The following is a 21,442-nucleotide window of genomic DNA, read 5'->3' on the forward strand; positions in this document are numbered from 1 at the left end:
GCCACAGTGTCTCCTGACCCCTCCTGTCTCAGCCTCCAGTATTTATGCTGCAGTAGTTTATGTGTCAGGGGGCTAGGGTCAGTTTGTTATATCTGGAGTACTTCTCCTGTCCTAATCGGTGTCCTGTGTGAATCTAAGTGTGCGTTCTCTAATTCTCTCCTTCTCTCTTTCTTTCTCTCTCTCGGAGGACCTGAGCCCTAGGACCATGCCCCAGGACTACCTGACATGATGACTCCTTGCTGTTCCCAGTCCACCTGGCCGTGCTGCTGCTCCAGTTTCAACTGTTCTGCCTTATTATTATTCGACCATGCTGGTCATTTATGAACATTTAAACATCTTGGCCATGTTCTGTTATAATCTCCACCCGGCACAGCCAGAAGAGGACTGGCCACCCCACATAGCCTGGTTCCTCTCTAGGTTTCTTCCTAGGTTTTGGCCTTTCTAGGGAGTTTTTCCTAGCCACCGTGCTTCTACACCTGCATTGCTTGCTGTTTGGGTTTTTAGGCTGGGTTTCTGTACAGCACTTTGAGAAAGTACTCAGACCCCTTGACTTTTTTCACATTTTGTTAGGTTACAGCCTTATTCTCAAATTGATTAAATCGTTCCCCCCCCCCCCCCCCCCCCCCCCCTCATCAATCGACACATAATGAAAAAGCAAAAACAGGTTTTTACACATTCTTGCTTATTTCTTAAAAATGAAATGAGATATCACATTTACGTAAGTATTCAGACCCTTTACTCTTTACTTTGTTGAAGCATCTTTGGCAGCGATGCCAGCCTTGAGTCTTCTTGGGTATGACGCTACAAGCTTGGCACATCTGTAACTAGGGAGTTTCTTCCATACTTCTCAACAGATCCTCTCAAGCTCTGTCAGGTTGGATGGGGAGCAGTGCTGCACAGCTATTTTCAGATATCTCCAAAGATGTTCGATCAGGTTCAAGTCTGGGCTCTGGTTGGGCCACTCAAGTACATTCAGAGGCTATTCCCAAAGCCACTCCTGTGTTGTCTTGGCTGTCTGTTAAGGGTTGTTATCCTGTAGGAAGCTGAACCTTTGTCCCAGACAGAGGTGCTGAGAGCTCTGGAGCAGGTTTTCATCAAGGATCTCTCTGTACTTTGCTCCGTTCATCTTTGCCTCAAATCTGACCAGTCTCCCAGTCCCTGCCCCTGAAAAAAATTCCCACAGCATGATGCTGCACCACCGTAGGGATTGTGCCAGGTTTCCTCCAGATGTGATGCTTGGCATTCAGGTCAAAGAGTTCAATCTTGGTTTCATCAGACCAGAGAATCTTGTCATGTGCTTTTGTTGAGCATTGGCTCTGGCCACTCTACCATAAAGGCCTGATCAGCGGAGATCTGCAAAGATGGTTGTCCCTCTGGAAGGTTCTCCCATCTCCACAGATAAACTCTAGAGCTCTGTCAGAGTGACCATCTGGTTCTTGGTCAACTCACTGACCAAGGCCCTACTCCCTCGATTGCTCAGTTTGACTGGGACCCCAGGTCTAGCAAGAGTCTTGGTGGTTCCAAACTTCTTCCATTTAAGAATGATGGAGGCCACTGTGATCTTGGGAGCTTCAATTCTGCAGAAATGATTTGGTACCCTTCCCCCAGATTGGACTCTCAAGGATGATCAATGGAAACATAATGCCCCAGTGCTCAATTTCGAGTCTCACAGCAAATGGTCTGAATACTTATGTAAATAAGTTATTTCTGTTTTTTATTTTTAATGTACTTGCGAAAATGTAAAAATAAAACTTGTTTTCGCTTCATCATTATGATAGGGTATTTGTGTAGATTGATGAGGGAAAATATTTATTTAATCCATTTTAGAAAAAGGTTGTAGCGTTACAAAATGTGGAAAAAGAAAAGGGGTCTGATTGCTTTCCAAAAGCACTGCATATATAATGTAACAAAAAAACTGCTTGACTGTTGGTATGAGGTTGACCCATGTCATCCAAAACTTTGACTCAAGTTTAACAAAAAGCATCTGGATGCATACCAATGGTCAAGCATGGTAGTGGTAGTGTGGTGGTTTGGGGATGCTTTGGTGTCTCTGGATCCGGATGACTTGCCTTAACAGAAGAATCCAGGAATTCTGCTCCATTTCAGAGAATTCTACAGGAGAATGTCAAGACAACTGGCTGTGAGCTGAAGCTGAAGCGCAGATGAGTCATGCAGCAAGACAATGATGCAGAACACAATCTGATGTTTTGGAATGGCCTAGTCAAAGTCCAGACCTAATCCCTATTGAGATGCTGTGGCAGGACTTGAAAAGAGCAGTTCATGCCAATTATTACGTCTAAAGGGGCAATTACTTTTTCACACAGGTGAATTGTGTGTTGCATAACTTTTTTAAATAAATAAAGTATACATTTAGAAAAACTCAGGCTCCCTTTTTCTAATATTGGGTTTTGGTTGAAGATCTGATAACATTCAGTATCAAAACTATGCAAAAACATAGAATATCAGAAAGGGGGAAAAAACTTTTTCAAGGCACTGTAAGTGTTTCTTGACAGGTTCAATGTGAACAGTGTCTTATGAGCCCAGGTTGCTTTAGCCACCGTGGATGGATCATGAGTTTCAACAGCGTCGGAGGACCTATCCCCAGCCTCATTGGCCAAGTACGATCCAGCCTCCTCCCAGGACCTGTGTAAGACAAACAGAGTTGATCAGATTTACAGTAAACAATAATCAACTTGAAAACACTCCTGTGTGTCAACAAAAAACACAGTGGGAAAAATGTAAGTGGGCAAAACAGGCCGTGGGTAGTTGGGTAGGTGTGTGTGAGTGTGTTCTGGCGACAGGTAGGGTGGGTAGGTACATTTGCATCACCTGACTCCAGCAACATTACATGATCCTGAATAAATATTTGTTGATTGAGAGGAGACTGTGACTGTGGAGTATTGACATGTTTGGATTTACCAAGAAGTCTGGACAGTAATTTGGTTCATAGGAAAGTTTACCGTTCATTTCTGATCCGTGGTGTTTGATAAGTGGCAGAACTATGGAGTATCCTCTGGTGTGGGTTCTCATCCTGGTGCTGCTCAACTTCACTATAGGTAAAGAGGACAAAACGCTCATTCTGGAAGTAAATTGATGCCTATTTGTGCTATAACGCTTTGTTAAATAAGTAACAGGTTGTTCAAATGTCTCTGTTTGGTTGATGCACTTCAGTCAAACAGTATCAATTCAGAAAAGTTTAGATTTCTATTTCTATCTGACATTGACAACAATGTCTAGAGTAGACATAATAAATAGATAGTAGGTCATGTTGTAAATTGTGGGTTCAAATTGAAGGCACAATTTTGAAACAAAAGCTTGTATTTCTGTTAAAGTGCCATAGTCCGAAGATTTGATTCATCTCAATTAGAATATTTTAAGGAATTTTAAAGAGTTCTGTACTGATTAATAATATCTCAAAACATGAACTAAACTCATCAATCCATCCTCTTCTAGATGTCTCTGGCCAGGTGGTGGTTCCCTCGATGAACCCCTTAGCTGTGGGCAGTAATGTCACCCTGAACCTAGTTCCTCAAAGCCCCATCAACATAGGGACCTGGTCATATGAAACTACAATCATCGTACTTTTCTATCCTGGTGGCAGTAGTGTGAGTACAAGTTATCAAAGCAGAGTCTCATTCAACCGTTCCTCCTCAGAGCTGTCCATATGCTCTCTCCAACTCAACGACTCAGGTCTATATACCGTGCAGGGAATGGAGCCAGTCCTGTATGCTGTGGTGACCTTGTCTGTCCGGGGTAAGGAACTGACCTCTGCCTGTCTGTTTATCTTTCTACGGTGATAAACTCTCACTCACTGGCGCACACGGTCAGTTGCTCGCACACATGCTAACCTGCACACTTACTTACCCATTCACAGACCTTCTTCAAACATGCTAACCTGCACACTTACTTACCCAATCACAGACCTTCTTCAAACATGCTCACCTGCACACTTACTTACCCAATCACAGACCTTCTTCAAACATGCTCACCTGCACACTTACTTTCCCAATCACAGACCTTCTTCAAACATGCTCACCTGCACACTTACTTACCCAATCACAGACCTTCTTCAAACATGCTAACCTGCACACTTACTTACCCAATCACAGACCTTCTTCAAACATGCTCACCTGCACACTTACTTACCCAATCACAGACCTTCTTCAAACATGCTCACCTGCACACTTATTTACCCAATCACAGACCTTCTTCAAACATGCTCACCTGCACACTTACTTACCCAATCACAGACCTTCTTCAAACATGCTCACCTGCACACTTATTTACCCAATCACAGACCTTCTTCAAACATGCTCACCTGCACACTTACTTACCCAATCACAGACCTTCTTCAAACATGCATGCACATACATTCTCTATCAGGGATTCACCTCTGTCACAATAATAAAAGGCAAAGTCATTTTCCTGACCTCCAGAGCTAACACTTAAATATGTCAATGTTTTCTGAACCTATAGTGAATTTGGGCTTTGTAATACCTTAAACAGATCACAGAGTTTGAGCAAACTGTTCTTTTCAATTTCAGATAAGACGACCATAATATTTTGAATGTGTGCAAAGAGACTAAGGGCTCTACAGGGCTCAATCCTGAGACCTGGTCTCTATGATAAGTAAACAAAATAGCATATTTAGGTTGATTTCCAAAGCAAGTTTTACCGTATGAAACGAATATCAACTACATGGTTGTAATTCAGTAAGACACAAAAAAAACTTTCTTGAAACACATCCACCTTATCTTGAATGCCATCGTCTCTCTCACCCACAGAGCCCATTTCAAACGTGACTCTAAGGGCCAACGCCACTGATCTAGTGGAATTGAACGACACTGCCATTTTCACCTGCTCTGTCTCCTCTGGCACCTCCCTCTCCTACCGCTGGCTAAATGGCAGTTTAGAGGTCACAGCCAGTGACCGAGTTTGGTTTGGTGATGGGAACAGCACTCTCACCATAGTCAGTGTGACACGATACGATGATGGGCCGTTCAGATGTGAGGTCATCAACGGAATCAGCAACGGCACCAGCCAGCCCATTGGCCTCAATGTTAGATGTGAGTATCAGAGTATGCAGTATACTGTACATTAATCATACACAGCATACATGGATTGTACCTTGTCATTGAGAGCCGGCCTTCCATGCAATGATGTAATATGCCTATTTTCATCCCAAACCATTCCTCTGTGTACACAAATCAAATCAAATCAAATGTATTTATATAGCCCTTCGTACAACAGCTGACTTCTCAAAGTGCTGTACAGAAACCCAGCCTAAAACCCCAAACAGCAAGCAATGCAGGTGTAGAAGCATGGTGGTTAGGAAAAACTCCCTAGAAAGGCCTAAACCTAGGAAGAAACCTAGAGAGGAACCAGGCTATGTGGGGTGGCTGTGCCGGGTGGAGATTATAACAGAACATGGCCTCTTCTGGCTGTGCCGGGTGGAGATTATAACAGAACATGGCCAAGATGTTCAAATGTTCATAAATGACCAGCATGGTCGAATAATAATAAGGCAGAACAGTTGAAAGTGGAGCAGCAGCATGGTCAGGTGGACTGGGGACAGCAAGGAGTCATCATGTCAGGTAGTCCTGGGGCATGGTCCTAGGGTTCAGGTCCTCCGAGAGAGAGAAAGAAAGAGAGAATTAGAGAGAGCATATTTGGGGTGGCCAGTCCTCTTCTGGCTGTGCCGGGTGGAGATTATAACAGAACATGGCCAAGATGTTTAAATGTTCATAAATGACCAGCATGGTCGAATAATAATAAGGCAGAACAGTTGAAACTGGAGCAGCAGCACGGCCAGGTGGACTTGGGACAGCAAGGAGTCATCATGTCAGGTAGTCCTGGGGCATGGTCCTAGGGCTCAGGTCCTCCGAGAGAGAGAAAGAAAGAGAGAAGGAGAGAATTAGAGAACGCACACTTAGATTCACACAGGACACCGAATAAGACAGGAGAAGTACTCCAGATATAACAAACTGACCCTAGCCCCCCGACACATAAACTACTGCAGCATAAATACTGGAGGCTGAGACAGGAGGGGTCAGGAGACACTGTGGCCAAATCCAAGGACACCCCCGGACAGGGCCAAACAGGAAGGATATAACCCCACCCACTTTGCCAAAGCACAGCCCCCACACCACTAGAGGGATATCTTCAACCACCAACTTACCATCCTGAGACAAGGCCAATACACATGATCCAGATCATTATTTGGAGAGATCATTAGTAGACTGTGTTTAGTAGAGCAGGATGGAAACATATTCTAGGTAATGTTTACCCAACACTTCATTGTTGTTTCCCCCATAGATGGCCCAAGTAACCTCACCATGATGGTAGTTCCTGAGATGACCATAGGACATACAGCCTATAAGACGGGCTCTGACATCACTCTGTCCTGCTCCGCTCAGTCCAAACCCGCTGAGTCCTACAAGTGGGGGTTTAATGGGACGTTCCTCAATGAGCAAAGCCCACAGCTCAGCCTGCAGAACATCAGGGAGAACCAGACAGGAAGTTATGCCTGCTTAGCCCACAACAATGTCACACTCCATGTCGCCTCCATGACCACAATGATAAAGATCGTGGGTGAGGCAACATTCATCGTTACGAAATGTCATATAGTTGGTAGTGAATATTTGATTATTGATGGGTATAAACAGATTTTGTTATACAATGGGGCAAAAAAGTATTTAGTCAGCCACCAATTGTGCAAGTTCTCCAACTTAAAAAGATGAGAGAGGCCTGTAATTTTCATCATAGGTACACTTCAAGTATGACAGACAAAATGAGAAGAAAAAAATCCAGAAAATCACATTGTAGGATTTTTAATGAATTTATTTGTAAATTATGGTGGAAAATAAGTATTTGGTCAACAACAAAAGTTTATCTCAATACTTTGTTGCATACCCTTTGTTGGCAATGACAGAGGTCAAACGTTTTCTGAAAGTCTTCACAAGGTTTTCACACACTGTTGCTGGTATTTTGGCCCATTCCTCCATGCAGATCTCCTCTAGAGCAGTGATGTTTTGGGGCTGTTGCTGTGCAACACGGACTTTCAACTCCCTCCAAAGATTTTCTATGGGGTTGAGATCTGGAGACTGGCTAGGCCACTCCAGGACCTTGAAATGCTTCTTACGAAGCCACTCCTTCGTTGCCCGGACGGTGTGTTTGGGATCATTGTCATGCTGAAAGACCCAGCCATGTTTCATCTTCAATGCCCTTGCTGATGGAAGGAGGTTTTCACTCAAAATCTCACGATACATGGCCCCATTCATTCTTTCCTTTACACGGATCAGTCGTCCTGGTCCCTTTGCAGAAAAACAGCCCCAAAGCATGATGTTTCCACCCCCATGCTTCACAGTAGGTATGGTGTTCTTTGGATGCAACTCAGCATTCTTTGTCCTCCAAACACGACGAGTTGAGTTTTTACCAAAAAGTTTTATTTTGGTTTCATCTGACCATATGACATTCTCCCAATCTTCTTCTGGATCATCCAAATGCGCTCTAGCAAACTTCAGACGGGCCTGGACATGTATTGGCTTAAGCGGGGGGACAAGTCTGGCACTGCAGGATTTGAGTCCCTGGCGGCGTAGTGTGTTACTGATGGTAGGCTTTGTTACTTTGGTTCCAGCTCTCTGCAGGTCATTCACTAGGTCCCCCCGTGTGGTTCTGAGATTTTTGCTCACCGTTCTTGTGATCATTTTGACCCCACGGAGTGAGATCTTGCGTGGAGCCCCAGATCGAGGGAGATTATCAGTGGTCTTGTATGTCTTCCATTTCCTAATAATTGCTCCCACAGTTGATTTCTTCAAACCAAGCTGCTTACCTATTCAGTATTCCCCGCCTGTTGCAGGTCTACAATTTTGTTTCTGGTGTCCTTTGACAGCTCTTTGGTCTTGGCCATTGTGGAGTTTGGAGTGTGACTGTTTGAGGTTGTGGACAGGTGTCTTTTATACTGATAACAAGTTCAAACAGGTGCCACTAATACAGGTAACGAGTGGAGGACAGAGGAGCCTCTTAAAGAAGAAGTTACAGGTCTGTGAGAGCCAGAAATCTTGCTTGTTTGTAGGTGACCAAATATTTATTTTCCACCATAATTTGCAAATAAATTCATTAAAAATCCTACAATGTGATTTTCTGGATTTTTTTTCTCATTTTGTTTGTCAAAGTTGAAGTGTACCTATGATCAAAATACAGGCCTCTCTCATCTTTTTAAGTTGGAGAACTTGCACAATTGGTGGCTGACTATATACTTTTTTGCCCCACTGTGTATTGGTATTTTTTTTTACCACCAATCAAGTGGAGTACAGTATGACAAATGACTCCTCCTCTTCTTTTACCATAGAGCCGATATCAGCGGTTTCGTTGAACCGTGATGGGAAGCCACCAATACTGGATCAGTCGTTCACTCTGCGGTGTGAGGTGACTGGACCTGTAAACTACATTATATGGCTGATGAATGGCCAGCTCATCTCCCTAAATAACAGAACATTCTTCTCTACGAACAACAACACAATGGTTATCAACCCAATCCAATTTTCTGACAATGGAGAATATCTCTGTGAGGCCTTTAATGCTGTCAGCAACCTGACCAGCATAGCATACAATCATGTGGTGAACTGTGAGTATTACAGGAGCTGGTAATCTTTGTCTGATAAAACCAATTCAGTGGCCTTGTAGTTAGAGTTTCCATACTGAGATTATTGTATAAGGTTGGGAGTTTGATCCCTAGATGAGTCATACCAACGACTGGAAAAATGTGACCCAATGTGTCTTTACTTGGCAAGCAGCATTAAGGAGATAGATTGGGCGTAAGGGCCTGTGATAGACTAGTGTCCAGTCCAGGGAATGTGCTTATACATCAAGCCGCAACACGCAACAGAACAGGAGATAGGTTGCTGCTCCCATGAGCTGTTCTAACTTGCAAAAGCCAAAGATTGTGGAAAGCTACTTACTCACTAATCATTGTCAAAAAAGTCAAACCATAAGATTAACCATACTGTCTTGTGTTTATTAATAGTTGGACCAGAGAGGCCTGCTATAACTAGTCCGGATAGAGCAATGACAGGACACATCGTGACCTTCAATTGCTCAGCCTCCTCTCAGCCTCCCAGCCAGTTCAGCTGGTTCTTCAATGGCTCCCAGGTGGCGGCTGGCTCAGTGTATGAGACTGGCCGACTGACCTTAGCCAATCATGGGGAATACACCTGTGTGGCCTTCAACAACATCACTGGCAGAAACAGCACTGTCTCCAAGATGCTCAACATCATTGGTAAGACAGAAGAGTCATCCAAACTGTTTAACTTGTACATGTAGATGCAGGCCATTCAACAAACAGTGATTGTGATTGTAGTCAATATTCTTGTGACACTGAAGTTTTCTTCACAGTCCCAGTAACCATGGCCATGGTGAAAGTCATGAGTTCCCAGCTAATAGCAGACTACATGTTTGCGATGACCTGTGAGACCACAGGAACCATTTACTCCATTCAGTGGATGAGGAATGGCTGGCCTCTGTATGCTGATAACAGAAGAGACATCTCTATGGACAACAATACACTGACCTTCAACTCTGTCCAAAATTCTGACAACGGAGACTATCAGTGTTCTGCCTACAACCCCCTGAGCAATATGACCAGCCCAGAATACAGACTCATCGTCAACTGTGAGTAGTTGTTATGGCCCAAAACCAAACTTGATATCTGAAAATGTTATTCAAATTTTTACCTATAATGAGGGGAAGATGGAAATTATAGTGATGGAAATGGGGTAAGTTTGGATCTGACTTCTGACATAAAGTATGTAAAGCCAAGGGGATGGGTGGGTATTAATGGGGTAAAACCAAAGCAAGCACCTAATGGCAGTTCCAATAGCTAATCTCATTCAATATCTTCATTATCTTGTGTTTCCCAGATGGCCCAGAGAGACCTGTTATCATGAGTCCGGATATAGCAATGACAGGATACATCGTGACCTTCAACTGCTCAGCCTCCTCTCAGCCTCCCAGCCAGTTTAGCTGGTTCTTCAATGGCTCCCAGGTGGGGGTTGGCTCAGTGTATGAGACTGGCCCACTGACCTTAGCCAGCCATGGAGAGTACAACTGTGTGGCCTTCAACAACATCACTGGCAGAAACAGCACTGTCTCCAAGATTTTCACCATCATTGGTAAGACAGAAGAGACATCCAAACTGTTTAACTTGTACATGTAGATGCAGGCCATTCAACATACAGATATTGTGGTTGTAGTCAATATTCTTGTGACACTGAAGTTTTCTTAACAGTTCCAGTAACCACGTCCACGGTTAAAGTCATTGGTGCCCAGCCAATTGCAGACTACATGTTTACTCTGACCTGTGAGACATCTGGAACCATTTACTCCATTCAGTGGATGAGGAACGGCTGGCCTCTGTATGCTGACAACAGAACAGACTTCTCTATGAACAACAATACACTGACATTCAACTCTGTCCAGCATTCTGACAACGGAGACTATCAGTGTTCTGCCTCCAACCCCTTCAGCAACATGACCAGCCCATACTACAAACTGATCGTCAACTGTGAGTAGGCATTAACAAGTTCAACTTTGACCCCATTGCCTTTGGTGGAATCTTTGAGAACTTCATTCATTAATATTGTAGTAAAGCCAACGTGATGGTTTGTATCCCACCTCTCATCTGACATATGTTGATGACGTTTGACCTTTTGGCAAATTACAGATGTTGGTTTTTAATTCAAATGTGTCAAACTCATTCCACAGAAGGCTGAGTGTCAGCTGGTTTTTCGATCCTCCCTTGATCTTGATTGATGTAATAACGTACTTTATTAGTAAGGAAATCCCCAAACATGGCTGTCTAGGTCTTATTTGAATGGAAAAAACAAAAACCAGCAGACACTAGGAACTCCATGGAAGGAGTTTGCCACCCCTGGTCTAACTGATTGTCTTTTGAATCATAGATGGACCGGAGATGCCAATAATAACAGGACCAGCATTAGGAGAAACAGGACACAGCGTGACCTTCAACTGCTCAGCTTCCTCTCAGCCTCTCAGCCAGTTCAGCTGGTTCTTCAATGGCTCCCAGGTGGCAACTGGCTCAAAGTATGATACTGGCCCACTGACTTTAGCCAGTCATGGGGTGTACACCTGTGTGGCCTTCAACAACATCACTGTCAGAAACAGCACTGTCACCAAGATGCTCACTGTCGTTGGTGAGTCAGTAATTGCTACTTAAAATCAAGGGGAAACATGTCTTTACTTGGTGTTTGTTTGGTTTTAGAGTCAACATACGTGCTGTTGAACCTACAGTATAATAAGATGGAAGTTGAGATAAAAGTGCTGAAAAACCCTTTGATATGCTTCCACAGCAACAGTGACCATGACCATGGTGAAAGTCATTGGAGCCCAGCCAATACTGAACGAGAGATTCTCTCTGACCTGTGGCACCGCTGGAGCGGTTTACTCCATTCAGTGGATGAGGAACGGCTGGCCTCTGTATGCTGACAACAGAACAGACTTCTCTATGAACAACAATACACTGACCTTCAACTCTGTCCAGCATTCTGACAAAGGAGACTATCAGTGTTCTGCCTCCAACCCCTTCAGCAACATGACCAGCCTATACTACAAACTGATCGTCAACTGTGAGTAGGCATTAACAAGTTCAACTTTGACCCCATTGCCTTTGGTGGAATCTTTGAGAACTTCATTCATTAATATTGTAGTAAAGCCAACGTGATGGTTTGTATCCCACCTCTCATCTGACATATGTTGATGACGTTTGACCTTTTGGCAAATTACAGATGTTGGTTTTTAATTCAAATGTGTCAAACTCATTCCACAGAAGGCTGAGTGTCAGCTGGTTTTTCGATCCTCCCTTGATCTTGATTGATGTAATAACGTACTTTATTAGTAAGGAAATCCCCAAACATGGCTGTCTAGGTCTTATTTGAATGGAAAAAACAAAAACCAGCAGACACTAGGAACTCCATGGAAGGAGTTTGCCACCCCTGGTCTAACTGATTGTCTTTTGAATCATAGATGGACCGGAGATGCCAATAATAACAGGACCAGCATTAGGAGAAACAGGACACAGCGTGACCTTCAACTGCTCAGCTTCCTCTCAGCCTCTCAGCCAGTTCAGCTGGTTCTTCAATGGCTCCCAGGTGGCAACTGGCTCAAAGTATGATACTGGCCCACTGACTTTAGCCAGTCATGGGGTGTACACCTGTGTGGCCTTCAACAACATCACTGTCAGAAACAGCACTGTCACCAAGATGCTCACTGTCGTTGGTGAGTCAGTAATTGCTACTTAAAATCAAGGGGAAACATGTCTTTACTTGGTGTTTGTTTGGTTTTAGAGTCAACATACGTGCTGTTGAACCTACAGTATAATAAGATGGAAGTTGAGATAAAAGTGCTGAAAAACCCTTTGATATGCTTCCACAGCAACAGTGACCATGACCATGGTGAAAGTCATTGGAGCCCAGCCAATACTGAACGAGAGATTCTCTCTGACCTGTGGCACCGCTGGAACGGTTTACTCCATTCAGTGGATGAGGAACGGCTGGCCTCTGTATGCTGACAACAGAACAGACTTCTCTATGAACAACAATACACTGACCTTCAACTCTGTCCAGCATTCTGACAAAGGAGACTATCAGTGTTCTGCCTCCAACCCCTTCAGCAACATGACCAGCCTATACTACAAACTGATCGTCAACTGTGAGTAGGCATTAACAAGTTCAACTTTGACCCCATTGCCTTTGGTGGAATCTTTGAGAACTTCATTCATTAATATTGTAGTAAAGCCAACGTGATGGTTTGTATCCCACCTCTCATCTGACATATGTTGATGACGTTTGACCTTTTGGCAAATTACAGATGTTGGTTTTTAATTCAAATGTGTCAAACTCATTCCACAGAAGGCTGAGTGTCAGCTGGTTTTTCGATCCTCCCTTGATCTTGATTGATGTAATAACGTACTTTATTAGTAAGGAAATCCCCAAACATGGCTGTCTAGGTCTTATTTGAATGGAAAAAACAAAAACCAGCAGACACTAGGAACTCCATGGAAGGAGTTTGCCACCCCTGGTCTAACTGATTGTCTTTTGAATCATAGATGGACCGGAGATGCCAATAATAACAGGACCAGCATTAGGAGAAACAGGACACAGCGTGACCTTCAACTGCTCAGCTTCCTCTCAGCCTCTCAGCCAGTTCAGCTGGTTCTTCAATGGCTCCCAGGTGGCAACTGGCTCAAAGTATGATACTGGCCCACTGACTTTAGCCAGTCATGGGGTGTACACCTGTGTGGCCTTCAACAACATCACTGTCAGAAACAGCACTGTCACCAAGATGCTCACTGTCGTTGGTGAGTCAGTAATTGCTACTTAAAATCAAGGGGAAACATGTCTTTACTTGGTGTTTGTTTGGTTTTAGAGTCAACATACGTGCTGTTGAACCTACAGTATAATAAGATGGAAGTTGAGATAAAAGTGCTGAAAAACCCTTTGATATGCTTCCACAGCAACAGTGACCATGACCATGGTGAAAGTCATTGGAGCCCAGCCAATACTGAACGAGAGATTCTCTCTGACCTGTGGCACCGCTGGAACGGTTTACTCCATTCAGTGGATGAGGAACGGCTGGCCTCTGTATGCTGACAACAGAACAGACTTCTCTATGAACAACAATACACTGACCTTCAACTCTGTCCAGCATTCTGACAAAGGAGACTATCAGTGTTCTGCCTCCAACCCCTTCAGCAACATGACCAGCCTATACTACAAACTGATCGTCAACTGTGAGTAGGCATTAACAAGTTCAACTTTGACCCCATTGCCTTTGGTGGAATCTTTGAGAACTTCATTCATTAATATTGTAGTAAAGCCAACGTGATGGTTTGTATCCCACCTCTCATCTGACATATGTTGATGACGTTTGACCTTTTGGCAAATTACAGATGTTGGTTTTTAATTCAAATGTGTCAAACTCATTCCACAGAAGGCTGAGTGTCAGCTGGTTTTTCGATCCTCCCTTGATCTTGATTGATGTAATAACGTACTTTATTAGTAAGGAAATCCCCAAACATGGCCGTCTAGGTCTTATTTGAATGGAAAAAACAAAAACCTGCAGACACTAGGAACTCCATGGAAGGAGTTTGCCACCCCTGGTCTAACTGATTGTCTTTTGAATCATAGATGGACCGGAGATGCCAATAATAACAGGACCAGCATTAGGAGAAACAGGACACAGCGTGACCTTCAACTGCTCAGCTTCCTCTCAGCCTCTCAGCCAGTTCAGCTGGTTCTTCAATGGCTCCCAGGTGGCAACTGGCTCAAAGTATGATACTGGCCCACTGACTTTTGCCAGTCATGGGGTGTACACCTGTGTGGCCTTCAACAACATCACTGTCAGAAACAGCACTGTCACCAAGATGCTCACTGTCGTTGGTGAGTCAGTAATTGCTACTTAAAATCAAGGGGAAACATGTCTTTACTTGGTGTTTGTTTGGTTTTAGAGTCAACATACGTGCTGTTGAACCTACAGTATAATAAGATGGAAGTTGAGATAAAAGTGCTGAAAAACCCTTTGATATGCTTCCACAGCAACAGTGACCATGACCATGGTGAAAGTCATTGGAGCCCAGCCAATACTGAACGAGAGATTCTCTCTGACCTGTGGCACCGCTGGAACGGTTTACTCCATTCAGTGGATGAGGAACGGCTGGCCTCTGTATGCTGACAACAGAACAGACTTCTCTATGAACAACAATACACTGACCTTCAACTCTGTCCAGCATTCTGACAAAGGAGACTATCAGTGTTCTGCCTCCAACCCCTTCAGCAACACGACCAGCCTATACTACAAACTGATCGTCAACTGTGAGTAGGCATTAACAAGTTCAACTTTGACCCCATTGCCTTTGGTGGAATCTTTGAGAACTTCATTCATTAATATTGTAGTAAAGCCAACGTGATGGTTTGTATCCCACCTCTCATCTGACATATGTTGATGACGTTTGACCTTTTGGCAAATTACAGATGTTGGTTTTTAATTCAAATGTGTCAAACTCATTCCACAGAAGGCTGAGTGTCAGCTGGTTTTTCGATCCTCCCTTGATCTTGATTGATGTAATAACGTACTTTATTAGTAAGGAAATCCCCAAACATAGCTGTCTAGGTCTTATTTGAATGGAAAAAACAAAAACCAGCAGACACTAGGAACTCCATGGAAGGAGTTTGCCACCCCTGGTCTAACTGATTGTCTTTTGAATCATAGATGGACCGGAGATGCCAATAATAACAGGACCAGCATTAGGAGAAACAGGACACAGCGTGACCTTCAACTGCTCAGCTTCCTCTCAGCCTCTCAGCCAGTTCAGCTGGTTCTTCAATGGCTCCCAGGTGGCAACTGGCTCAAAGTATGATACTGGCCCACTGACTTTAGCCAGTCATGGGGTGTACACCTGTGTGGCCTTCAACAACATCACTGTCAGAAACAGCACTGTCACCAAGATGCTCACTGTCGTTGGTGAGTCAGTAATTGCTACTTAAAATCAAGGGGAAACATGTCTTTACTTGGTGTTTGTTTGGTTTTAGAGTCAACATACGTGCTGTTGAACCTACAGTATAATAAGATGGAAGTTGAGATAAAAGTGCTGAAAAACCCTTTGATATGCTTCCACAGCAACAGTGACCATGACCATGGTGAAAGTCATTGGAGCCCAGCCAATACTGAACGAGAGATTCTCTCTGACCTGTGGCACCGCTGGAACGGTTTACTCCATTCAGTGGATGAGGAACGGCTGGCCTCTGTATGCTGACAACAGAACAGACTTCTCTATGAACAACAATACACTGACCTTCAACTCTGTCCAGCATTCTGACAAAGGAGACTATCAGTGTTCTGCCTCCAACCCCTTCAGCAACACGACCAGCCTATACTACAAACTGATCGTCAACTGTGAGTAGGCATTAACAAGTTCAACTTTGACCCCATTGCCTTTGGTGGAATCTTTGAGAACTTCATTCATTAATATTGTAGTAAAGCCAACGTGATGGTTTGTATCCCACCTCTCATCTGACATATGTTGATGACGTTTGACCTTTTGGCAAATTACAGATGTTGGTTTTTAATTCAAATGTGTCAAACTCATTCCACAGAAGGCTGAGTGTCAGCTGGTTTTTCGATCCTCCCTTGATCTTGATTGATGTAATAACGTACTTTATTAGTAAGGAAATCCCCAAACATGGCTGTCTAGGTCTTATTTGAATGGAAAAAACAAAAACCAGCAGACACTAGGAACTCCATGGAAGGAGTTTGCCACCCCTGGTCTAACTGATTGTCTTTTGAATCATAGATGGACCGGAGATGCCAATAATAACAGGACCAGCATTAGGAGAAACAGGACACAGCGTGACCTTCAACTGCTCAGCTTCCTCTCAGCCTCTCAGCCAGTTCAGCTGGTTCTTCAATGGCTCCCAGGTGGCAACTGGCTCAAAGTATGATACTGGCCCACTGACTTTAGCCAGTCATGGGGTGTACACCTGTGTGGCCTTCAACAACATCACTGTCAGAAACAGCACTGTCACCAAGATGCTCACTGTCGTTGGTGAGTCAGTAATTGCTACTTAAAATCAAGGGGAAACATGTCTTTACTTGGTGTTTGTTTGGTTTTAGAGTCAACATACGTGCTGTTGAACCTACAGTATAATAAGATGGAAGTTGAGATAAAAGTGCTGAAAAACCCTTTGATCTGCTTCCACAGCAACAGTGACCATGACCATGGTGAAAGTCATTGGAGCCCAGCCAATACTGAACGAGAGATTCTCTCTGACCTGTGGCACCGCTGGAACGGTTTACTCCATTCAGTGGATGAGGAACGGCTGGCCTCTGTATGCTGACAACAGAACAGACTTCTCTATGAACAACAATACACTGACCTTCAACTCTGTCCAGCATTCTGACAAAGGAGACTATCAGTGTTCTGCCTCCAACCCCTTCAGCAACATGACCAGCCTATACTACAAACTGATCGTCAACTGTGAGTAGGCATTAACAAGTTCAACTTTGACCCCATTGCCTTTGGTGGAATCTTTGAGAACGTAATTTATTAATATTGTAGTAAAGCCAACGTGATGGTTTGTATCCCACCTCTCATCTGACATATGTTGATGACGTTTGACCTTTTGGCAAATTACAGATGTAAGGTTTTTAATTCAAATGTGTCAAACTCATTCCACAGAAGGCTGAGTGTCAGCTGGTTTTTCGATCCTCCCTTGATCTTGATTGATGTAATAACGTACTTTATTAGTAAGGAAATCCCCAAACATGGCTGTCTAGGTCTTATTTGAATGGAAAAAACAAAAACCAGCAGACACTAGGAACTCCATGGAAGGAGTTTGCCACCCCTGGTCTAACTGATTGTCTTTTGAATCATAGATGGACCGGAGATGCCAATAATTACAGGACCAGCATTAGGAGAAACAGGACACAGCGTGACCTTCAACTGCTCAGCTTCCTCTCAGCCTCTCAGCCAGTTCAGCTGGTTCTTCAATGGCTCCCAGGTGGCAACTGGCTCAAAGTATGATACTGGCCCACTGACTTTAGCCAGTCATGGGGTGTACACCTGTGTGGCCTTCAACAACATCACTGTCAGAAACAGCACTGTCACCAAGATGCTCACTGTCGTTGGTGAGTCAGTAATTGCTACTTAAAATCAAGGGGAAACATGTCTTTACTTTGTGTTTGTTTGGTTTTAGAGTCAACATACGTGCTGTTGAACCTACAGTATAATAAGATGGAAGTTGAGATAAAAGTGCTGAAAAACCCTTTGATATGCTTCCACAGCAACAGTGACCATGACCATGGTGAAAGTCATTGGAGCCCAGCCAATCCTGAACGAGAGATTCTCTCTGACCTGTGGCACCGCTGGAACGGTTTACTCCATTCAGTGGATGAGGAACGGCTGGCCTCTGTATGCTGACAACAGAACAGACTTCTCTATGAACAACAATACACTGACATTCAACTCTGTCCAGCATTCTGACAAAGGAGACTATCAGTGTTCTGCCTCCAACCCCTTCAGCAACATGACCAGCCCATACTACAAACTGATCGTCAACTGTGAGTAGGCATTAACAAGTTCAACTTTGACCCCATTGCCTTTGGTGGAATCTTTGAGAACTTCATTCATTAATATTGTAGTAAAGCCAACGTGATGGTTTGTATCCCACCTCTCATCTGACATATGTTGATGACGTTTGACCTTTTGGCAAATTACAGATGTTGGTTTTTAATTCAAATGTGTCAAACTCATTCCACAGAAGGCTGAGTGTCAGCTGGTTTTTCGATCCTCCCTTGATCTTGATTGATGTAATAACGTACTTTATTAGTAAGGAAATCCCCAAACATGGCTGTCTAGGTCTTATTTGAATGGAAAAAACAAAAACCAGCAGACACTAGGAACTCCATGGAAGGAGTTTGCCACCCCTGGTCTAACTGATTGTCTTTTGAATCATAGATGGACCGGAGATGCCAATAATGACAGGACCAGCATTAGGAGAAACAGGACACAGCGTGACCTTCAACTGCTCAGCTTCCTCTCAGCCTCTCAGCCAGTTCAGCTGGTTCTTCAATGGCTCCCAGGTGGCAACTGGCTCAAAGTATGATACTGGCCCACTGACTTTAGCCAGTCATGGGGTGTACACCTGTGTGGCCTTCAACAACATCACTGTCAGAAACAGCACTGTCACCAAGATGCTCACTGTCGTTGGTGAGTCAGTAATTGCTACTTAAAATCAAGGGGAAACATGTCTTTACTTTGTGTTTGTTTGGTTTTAGAGTCAACATACGTGCTGTTGAACCTACAGTATAATAAGATGGAAGTTGAGATAAAAGTGCTGAAAAACCCTTTGATATGCTTCCACAGCAACAGTGACCATGACCATGGTGAAAGTCATTGGAGCCCAGCCAATCCTGAACGAGAGATTCTCTCTGACCTGTGGCACCGCTGGAACGGTTTACTCCATTCAGTGGATGAGGAACGGCTGGCCTCTGTATGCTGACAACAGAACAGACTTCTCTATGAACAACAATACACTGACATTCAACTCTGTCCAGCATTCTGACAAAGGAGACTATCAGTGTTCTGCCTCCAACCCCTTCAGCAACATGACCAGCCCATACTACAAACTGATCGTCAACTGTGAGTAGGCATTAACAAGTTCAACTTTGACCCCATTGCCTTTGGTGGAATCTTTGAGAACTTCATTCATTAATATTGTAGTAAAGCCAACGTGATGGTTTGTATCCCACCTCTCATCTGACATATGTTGATGACGTTTGACCTTTTGGCAAATTACAGATGTTGGTTTTTAATTCAAATGTGTCAAACTCATTCCACAGAAGGCTGAGTGTCAGCTGGTTTTTCGATCCTCCCTTGATCTTGATTGATGTAATAACGTACTTTATTAGTAAGGAAATCCCCAAACATGGCTGTCTAGGTCTTATTTGAATGGAAAAAACAAAAACCAGCAGACACTAGGAACTCCATGGAAGGAGTTTGCCACCCCTGGTCTAACTGATTGTCTTTTGAATCATAGATGGACCGGAGATGCCAATAATTACAGGACCAGCATTAGGAGAAACAGGACACAGCGTGACCTTCAACTGCTCAGCTTCCTCTCAGCCTCTCAGCCAGTTCAGCTGGTTCTTCAATGGCTCCCAGGTGGCAACTGGCTCAAAGTATGATACTGGCCCACTGACTTTAGCCAGTCATGGGGTGTACACCTGTGTGGCCTTCAACAACATCACTGTCAGAAACAGCACTGTCACCAAGATGCTCACTGTCGTTGGTGAGTCAGTAATTGCTACTTAAAATCAAGGGGAAACATGTCTTTACTTTGTGTTTGTTTGGTTTTAGAGTCAACATACGTGCTGTTGAACCTACAGTATAATAAGATGGAAGTTGAGATAAAAGTGCTGAAAAACCCTTTGATATGCTTCCACAGCAACAGTGACCATGACCATGGTGAAAGTCATTGGAGCCCAGCCAATCCTGAACGAGAGATTCTCTCTGACCTGTGGCACCGCTGGAACGGTTTACTCCATTCAGTGGATGAGGAACGGCTGGCCTCTGTATGCTGACAACAGAACAGACTTCTCTATGAACAACAATACACTGACATTCAACTCTGTCCAGCATTCTGACAAAGGAGACTATCAGTGTTCTGCCTCCAACCCCTTCAGCAACATGACCAGCCCATACTACAAACTGATCGTCAACTGTGAGTAGGCATTAACAAGTTCAACTTTGACCCCATTGCCTTTGGTGGAATCTTTGAGAACTTCATTCATTAATATTGTAGTAAAGTCAACGTGATGGTTTGTATCCCACCTCTCATCTGACATATGTTGATGACGTTTGACCTTTTGGCAAACTACAGATGTTGGTTTTTAATTCAAATGTGTCAAACTCATTCCACAGAAGGCTGAGTGTCAGCTGGTTTTTCGATCCTCCCTTGATCTTGATTGATGTAATAACGTACTTTATTAGTAAGGAAATCCCCAAACATGGCTGTCTAGGTCTTATTTGAATGGAAAAAACAAAAACCAGCAGACACTAGGAACTCCATGGAAGGAGTTTGCCACCCCTGGTCTAACTGATTGTCTTTTGAATCATAGATGGACCGGAGATGCCAATAATTACAGGACCAGCATTAGGAGAAACAGGACACAGCGTGACCTTCAACTGCTCAGCTTCCTCTCAGCCTCTCAGCCAGTTCAGCTGGTTCTTCAATGGCTCCCAGGTGGCAACTGGCTCAAAGTATGATACTGGCCCACTGACTTTAGCCAGTCATGGGGTGTACACCTGTGTGGCCTTCAACAACATCACTGTCAGAAACAGCACTGTCACCAAGATGCTCACTGTCGTTGGTGAGTCAGTAATTGCTACTTAAAATCAAGGGGAAACATGTCTTTACTTTGTGTTTGTTTGGTTTTAGAGTCAACATACGTGCTGTTGAACCTACAGTATAATAAGATGGAAGTTGAGATAAAAGTGCTGAAAAACCCTTTGATATGCTTCCACAGCAACAGTGACCATGACCATGGTGAAAGTCATTGGAGCCCAGCCAATCCTGAACGAGAGATTCTCTCTGACCTGTGGCACCGCTGGAACGGTTTACTCCATTCAGTGGATGAGGAACGGCTGGCCTCTGTATGCTGACAACAGAACAGACTTCTCTATGAACAACAATACACTGACATTCAACTCTGTCCAGCATTCTGACAAAGGAGACTATCAGTGTTCTGCCTCCAACCCCTTCAGCAACATGACCAGCCCATACTACAAACTGATTGTCAACTGTGAGTAGGCATTAACAAGTTCAACTTTGACCCCATTGCCTTTGGTGGAATCTTTGAGAACTTCATTCAT

At 43.8% G+C, this 21,442-nt stretch overlaps 1 protein-coding gene across 1 annotated transcript; it reads left to right on the forward strand.

Moving 5' to 3' along the window:
* Positions 1-2,826: 2,826 nt before the first annotated feature.
* Positions 2,827-21,380, forward strand: LOC110534436 (hemicentin-1). The gene is made up of 29 exons (XM_036961738.1): positions 2,827-3,056; positions 3,454-3,753; positions 4,785-5,066; positions 6,316-6,591; positions 8,351-8,626; positions 9,026-9,277; positions 9,394-9,669; positions 9,918-10,169; positions 10,286-10,561; positions 10,959-11,210; positions 11,367-11,642; positions 12,040-12,291; positions 12,448-12,723; positions 13,121-13,372; positions 13,529-13,804; positions 14,202-14,453; positions 14,610-14,885; positions 15,283-15,534; positions 15,691-15,966; positions 16,364-16,615; positions 16,772-17,047; positions 17,446-17,697; positions 17,854-18,129; positions 18,527-18,778; positions 18,935-19,210; positions 19,608-19,859; positions 20,016-20,291; positions 20,689-20,940; positions 21,097-21,380. Exons 1-29 carry the CDS (start codon positions 3,002-3,004, stop codon positions 21,378-21,380), a joined length of 7,533 nt encoding a protein of 2,510 aa, XP_036817633.1. The 5' UTR covers positions 2,827-3,001.
* The last annotated feature ends 62 nt before the right edge of the window (positions 21,381-21,442 follow it).

Source organism: Oncorhynchus mykiss, chromosome 2, assembly GCF_013265735.2.
Source record: "Oncorhynchus mykiss isolate Arlee chromosome 2, USDA_OmykA_1.1, whole genome shotgun sequence".
Classification (NCBI taxonomy): Eukaryota; Metazoa; Chordata; class Actinopteri; order Salmoniformes; family Salmonidae; genus Oncorhynchus; species Oncorhynchus mykiss.

Excerpts from the sequence above, each read along its gene's own strand:
- LOC110534436 (XM_036961738.1), top strand. The coding sequence starts at position 3,002 with ATGGAGTATCCTCTGGTGTGGGTTCTCATCCTGGTGCTGCTCAACTTC. Across the intron at positions 8,627-9,025 it reads ATACAATCATGTGGTGAACT|TTGGACCAGAGAGGCCTGCT; the intron begins GTGAGTATTACA and ends GTTTATTAATAG. Across the intron at positions 19,211-19,607 it reads CTACAAACTGATCGTCAACT|ATGGACCGGAGATGCCAATA; the intron begins GTGAGTAGGCAT and ends TTTGAATCATAG.